This window comes from Pieris brassicae, chromosome Z (assembly GCF_905147105.1).
Source record: "Pieris brassicae chromosome Z, ilPieBrab1.1, whole genome shotgun sequence".
Classification (NCBI taxonomy): Eukaryota; Metazoa; Arthropoda; class Insecta; order Lepidoptera; family Pieridae; genus Pieris; species Pieris brassicae.
In genome coordinates, this window is record NC_059680.1 from 5415110 (window position 1) to 5421356 (window position 6247).

Genomic DNA, 6247 nt, shown 5'->3' on the forward strand with positions numbered 1-6247 from the left:
CAATATTCAAATATTACAGTTGAAGTATTAAATCCTCAGAAATAAATTTAAAATTAAGTGTACGAAATTCTCTTTCTAAGTTTTATAAATTTTCATCAAAGTATCCAAAATCTTTCACGCAAATACAAAGCAAAGAACTATTCGAACTATTGCGACAATACCAACACGACAGAAAATAAAATATTAGTTAAAATGTATCGTACGTCAATTATGTTCAACATATTTTTTTAATTCAGGAATTAAACGCATTTAAATGCGATAAAATGTATTAAGGATTATATTTTCTCATATTTACATATTATTTCCCGTTATAAGGTAGGAGTAGTAAAAACTTGATACGTAGTTCAGAAAGTGGAAGCACTCAGGAAACCCGAAACCTTGTGTTCGAGAATAAAAAGCGTAGATGTAATAGACCAACTTTATTAACTTTATTTAACCATATACACAGATTGTTCAAATGAATCTTAATGTGAAATTAAGAAATACCTGAAAAGTGTACTTTCTTTAATTATATGTAAGCAAGGTATATATACCGGCAAACATAATGAACAAATGTCCTTGCCTGCGCAGAAGCGATATTTAGGCATCACTGGGCGGTTGGTTCTGCGAGGTGGCAGAAGAGCGACATGTCGATCGGGTGATTGGTAAATCAGTTGACGTTTGTGTCCCGCGCTGTGTACGATGCGCAAACTTTCCCCCACTCCCTTGTTTAATGCTCAAAAAGTTTGCCGGTATCTGTATACAAGAGTACCTATAGGTACTAGTCTAACAAAATTATAAATGTTAATTTGCCTTTAAATAAGCCTTTCTATTTGAATACATAGTAAACAAAATTAGAGAGTTAAGAAAATGGATAGCAAGCACTTTAAAAAATACAAGTACTAAATTAAACGCATGATAACAGAGGTCCGAAACACGAAAAAAATATCAGAGATTTAATATCTTTGGAACTCGCAAAAACATACCTCATTAGAACTTTTGATTTACAAGTAAAAAATAGATTAAACTAAAGGTGTAAATAATAACATAAGGGGCAGTTGTTTCAAGCTTAATCGTTAAAATAAAAGAAAATTTTGTACTTTAGAAACGAACAAACTTGGGCCAAGACTGCCTAAATGTTTAAATCACTCAAATCGTCATCGTCGTCTTCATCGTCATATGTTCTATCGTTACATGTCAGTAGGCCATTATATTTGCACATGCCTAGTACAAGAACGGCAAACCCAACAATGTGTAACGAATAAAACTCTTGCCATTTCACAGAAACCGACACGATCCAAATCACAATTGTTCTGAAAATACAATTTATATTTTATATCTAAGATATTTTTTAAAAATGTAATGATAATAGGTTCGATCCCACCAATGTACTTTGTGTCTATGTGCGCATTTAATATTCGCTCGAGCAGCGAAGGAAGACACCGAAAGGATCGGCTGGCCTTAGACCCAAAAAGTCGACGGCGTGTGTAAAGCACAGGAGGCTGATCATAATTACCTATTAGATTAAGAAAAGATCATGAAACAAATACAGAAATCTGAGGCCCAGGTAGTATGGCCACTGATTTTTTAATTTTATTTAATTGTAGAATGATCAGTGTATGTATTATTATGTAGTTCTATCGCTTACGTTGTAACTACTGTACTGTTACCTAATCGAATCTAAAACCATGCGGTGAGTGGCCGAACGTTTCTTGGTAATACTGATCCCAGCAAATGAGAACAATGCTACAGATATAACCGAGCCCAGTACAGCACATAGCAACAAATGATTATTACCTGCAATAATATAAATTTTCAGTAGATTATTCAAATATGCGTCATTTAATAAATAATACGCTTTGATATTTAAAAATTAAAAACGTCGTTATTAAGTCATATTTTTTTATAAATACAAAGCAATGACGTTTTTTAATAAACATACCAATTTGAACCAGTCCATCAATGGCGTCTCCAATAGTTCCATTGGGCCCATGGCCCAAGAGATGTGGGGCTGGCACCCAATAAAAAATAAATAGTAGGATTGACAACATAAAGAAACCAAAAATGCCTTCCCAGCCCACTGCTTGCAGTGGTGGTATGTCCAAATCTGTGTACAGAATAAAAGTTGGACATCGTCGACCCATAGATATATATATATATTTTTTTTGTAATTATATAGCTTTGAAACATTAAAACATTTCTAAGAAATGTATACGTTTCTTGTCCGTACCGGAAAGAAATTTTTCTTCATAAACCATCTGACATGCTGCGATCACTTGGCTAATTATAATAAGCATATCTCCAGTTAGCAAACTGTTCTGCCCCTTGTGGTCTTTGGACGAAGCAAAAATAACATCTGTCACTCCAACTATCATAAAACCAACCATTACATGTGCTGAAAATTTCAAAAAATTTAAATATAGAGATAGAACAAATTACGTAATATGTGACATTATAAGTATTACTCTTCAATTTTGTTATATCTTGGAGGTACAGTAAGCAAAAATAGATGGCGCTTTCTAGTACGGAAGCGGAATATGTATCAACTTCAGAGACTTTCAAAAAGGCAGTGTATTTATGAAACTTGAAATATGAAGTTTATGGATTTAGGTCGATGTAATGTCGTTCTATCGCATTATTAGTAACTGTTACAGATACCGGCAAATGTCTTGGGCAAATGCTCTTGCCTGCGGAGAAGCGATTTTTAGGTATCGCTGGTGTGCGGCGGCGTAAGAGTGACTTGTCGATCGCGTGATTAGTAAATCAGTTGACATTGTGTCCCGCGCTACGTCTACGTTGTTTTGCCTTCTAAGTACACTAGAAGGTACTAAAAAATTATATTTAACAACTCACAATAATATCTGATATACACTAACAATCTACAAAAATTAAAACTAACTATTTTTAAAAGTTATCTACGTAAAAAGTATTCTACAGTTACATAAAATAGACAAATTTTTGCTCGTTTGGGTACGATGCGCAAACTATCCCCCACTGCCTTGTTTAATGCTCAAGAAGTTTGCCGGTATCTGTAAGATAAATAATTATGTGAAAATAAATAAATCATTTATAAGTACAGTATGAGTGCGCGAAAATTGTTAGTGAACCCTGTTTTTCTTAATAAACCGATTGATGTCAGATACCATATTTGTACTGATATGATAAATGAAAACATTGTTAGTGTTTATTTCTACTGTACATCAGATATGCCTGCAGACGAGGTGCAGCGCTAAATAACATTATAAACAATTGAATGCTTTAGGGATTGGTTAGGTTTATTTGTTTTTCTGTGGTTAAGATACTACTAGAGATTACAGACTATTTTGAGATACGAAACAATTCTAAATATCAAAATGACGAAAATGCGTCACCTAGTGAGTCATGTTTCATTCTACTATTATATAGTATATTTTCTTGAATATAAAGTTAGTTACTAACACACGCTGTTCAAATAATCAACAAAAATGCATTTTGTATTTTTTAAATAAATAAAATGTATGGTATAAAAATGTTAAGTTTTTTTTAAAGTATACCTACCCATTCCGTGCCATTCTTTTAATAGTATATGCTTATGTAGAAATACAGTAGAGAGCACTCCGACAAAAAGAACTACAGAGCCTCGGAACATCAATAAGCTCCGTGGATAGGTGTAGGTAAGGCCAATGTACATAACTGCAGTACTAAACTACAACAAAAATCATCAAATTTTTAAAACAACTTAATATATTAATAAATATTTAATTTAAGTATAGTGAACCTACCAAATCAAACATTGCAGCAGGAAGAAGTATAATCCGGTTGAAATTCCTATTCCCTTTGGTGAGAACATTTAGCTCAGAGTTTCGTGACAAAACGTAAACCACTTTAAAAGCTAATAGGCATAAAGCTTCACCGCCAAACATTGCAGCTGCCTATGAACACTTATAGATTGATTTGCAAATCGAATGATAAAGTAATGGAATGATAGATGTTTCCTTACTTGTAAAAATGGATGATCGAATAGTCGCTCTACGCCATCAGATCCTTTAGACATCATTTGGTTGGCACAATTAGTACACAAGGTGTTGAGGGAACCTGTACCTACCAGTAAAACTGCTAGAAGTAGTTGATATTGACAAAACGCCATTCTGTAACAAAGCAATTGTTAATGTATTGTAAAGGGTAATTAAACATTGGCCATTGATTGAAGTCACGCCGTTACCTAACGGTCTTTAGCGCGGGATTCAGGCACTATTCTGTTTTAGTCATTAGGGCACACGAGCCTAGTTCCATATCACCCTGCACACGATTTATCTTTGTCTCAAATTTCACCATGTGTCAACCTAATCGTTCAAGAAACGTTACATTGTTTTTATTCGGGTTTATGACTGCAAAAGTATGGCTATAAATTATTATATTCGAATAGTTAAATGAACAAATTAATACAAATTAATTTAGCTTTACTTACGCTTAGGTGAATTATTGAGTGACGAGTGACGAAGTCAAATGTGTGTGTGGCAGTAGGCACGGAGACGAGCGCTCCTAGTCAATTTTTATGTATAATATAAATAATATTTTTGTTACAATAAGAAAAGCTCCAAGCTAAGTCAACTGCGGCCAGCGCTTTAACTTCGTTATTGTGAACTCCATGCTTTTATAGTCGCGAATATTTTCAAATACCCTCAATAAATTATGTCGAAGTTTCTAACACAGGACAATGATAGTTCGGTTACGCATTTTTAATTTTAAACTACCTTCAATTTTACCCTCAAGTCACAAACTAAGTGGAGATCTCACATCACAGACAAGGAAGACTATGTAGAGATGTAAAGTGCTAACGTATAATATTTAATATATTATAATTTAAGATAAATAAAATAAATTGTTCTTTTATTAAAACTATGTAGTTTTTGTTTTTTGTGTATTACAAATATATATATATATATATTATATTACCAAATGTACTTTAATTGCAAAATGTATGGCAGCCCCAACTCAAGGTCCGTATTATTAAATGATAGTGCCCCCGTTTGCTTTTCAAGTAGCTACTTTATTTCAAATTTTATTTTAAGCGTCGATCGCTGAAACGAGTGTGAAGTGTGATTTGATCAAAGATCAATAAGATTTTGCTACAGTCAGTGGTTCAAGTTAGAATTCTATTGCATTTTAAATACAAAGAAAAGCTCCGATTTCGTTCACGTTGTGTCATATTAAATAAACGATTACTTTTCGATTAAAAAATATTTATTTGTTTTTAATGTCGAAACATTTGATTTATAAAAAAGTATTTAATAATCTCTTGCATAACGTTCATAAAATGTTATGCGTTAAAACCAGGTATTTTTGTTAAAAAAAAAGATTACTATTAAATTACGTAAAATGAAATGCAAGTCTGATGAATGTCCATTGTTCATTGTCACAGTACTAGTGTTGCCAGATCAGAAGATTTCCCCCTAGATTTAGGGGTTTATTAAGCGGCAGAATAGGGGGAAAGACTATTTGGTTTTTTTTAGGGGAAATTCCAAAAACATATCAAATACAGTTTATTTTGCTATTGTCTATAACGTTCCGAATTTTGGAACTAAATTGTAGTACGAACTCAAAGTAAAAATGGTCGCAATCGCAAAAACCGAATAAACCTTAAACCGTCAATCCATTTTCTATTACAGATACTTTGCATAATGCCTTTAATTTCCAACAATCCCAGCGTGACCGCCGTTTTAAAGAATGGCGCCATCGCCCATGCTACCGTCCGCTTGGTGAGGGCATCCTAGGGGATTTCTGGGGGAAAATCAAATTAGTCTAGGGGAACGTCGTCGAGACCATCTGGCAACACTGCACAGTACGCAGTCATTTGCTACTCGCGAATGTTAAGATTATTTAATAGCATCAATTTAATGCCAACTTAGGGGTTTTCCTCCTAAATTTAGGGGGAATCTAGATGTCTTTGGGGGTTTTCAGAGGGCACATTTATTTAGGGGTACTTAATACAAGAAATTTATTTTTTCTTCTTAAGAAATGTACGATTTTATACAATTTCTATTAAGCCTACCAACCAAGCCAACCAACAAACTACCATATATATACTCCAAGCGTGGCTATAACTGAATATATATAAAGCAGTTATACTCTAACATCGATATATTATACCATTTGATTGTATTTTTGATGCATGTTTGAACAAACCAGAAACTACAACAGAAACTTAAGGGGTTTTTAATCGATGCATAATATTTAGGGGTATTTGAAGTTGGTCCTTGGGGGAACATTCGCTAGGAGTTGGCATCAC

At 33.6% G+C, this 6247-nt stretch overlaps 1 protein-coding gene across 1 annotated transcript; it reads right to left on the reverse strand.

The window, feature by feature from the left end:
* Window positions 1-689: 689 nt before the first annotated feature.
* Window positions 690-4611, reverse strand: LOC123718598 (solute carrier family 35 member F6). The gene is made up of 8 exons (XM_045675248.1): window positions 4427-4611; window positions 3959-4106; window positions 3741-3890; window positions 3517-3664; window positions 2210-2374; window positions 1922-2086; window positions 1650-1776; window positions 690-1292 (listed from the first exon to the last, which is right to left on the reverse strand). The coding sequence occupies exons 2-8, from the start codon at window positions 4103-4105 to the stop codon at window positions 1112-1114; spliced, it is 1083 nt and encodes a 360-aa protein (XP_045531204.1). The 5' UTR covers window position 4106; window positions 4427-4611; the 3' UTR covers window positions 690-1111.
* Window positions 4612-6247: the final 1636 nt, after the last annotated feature.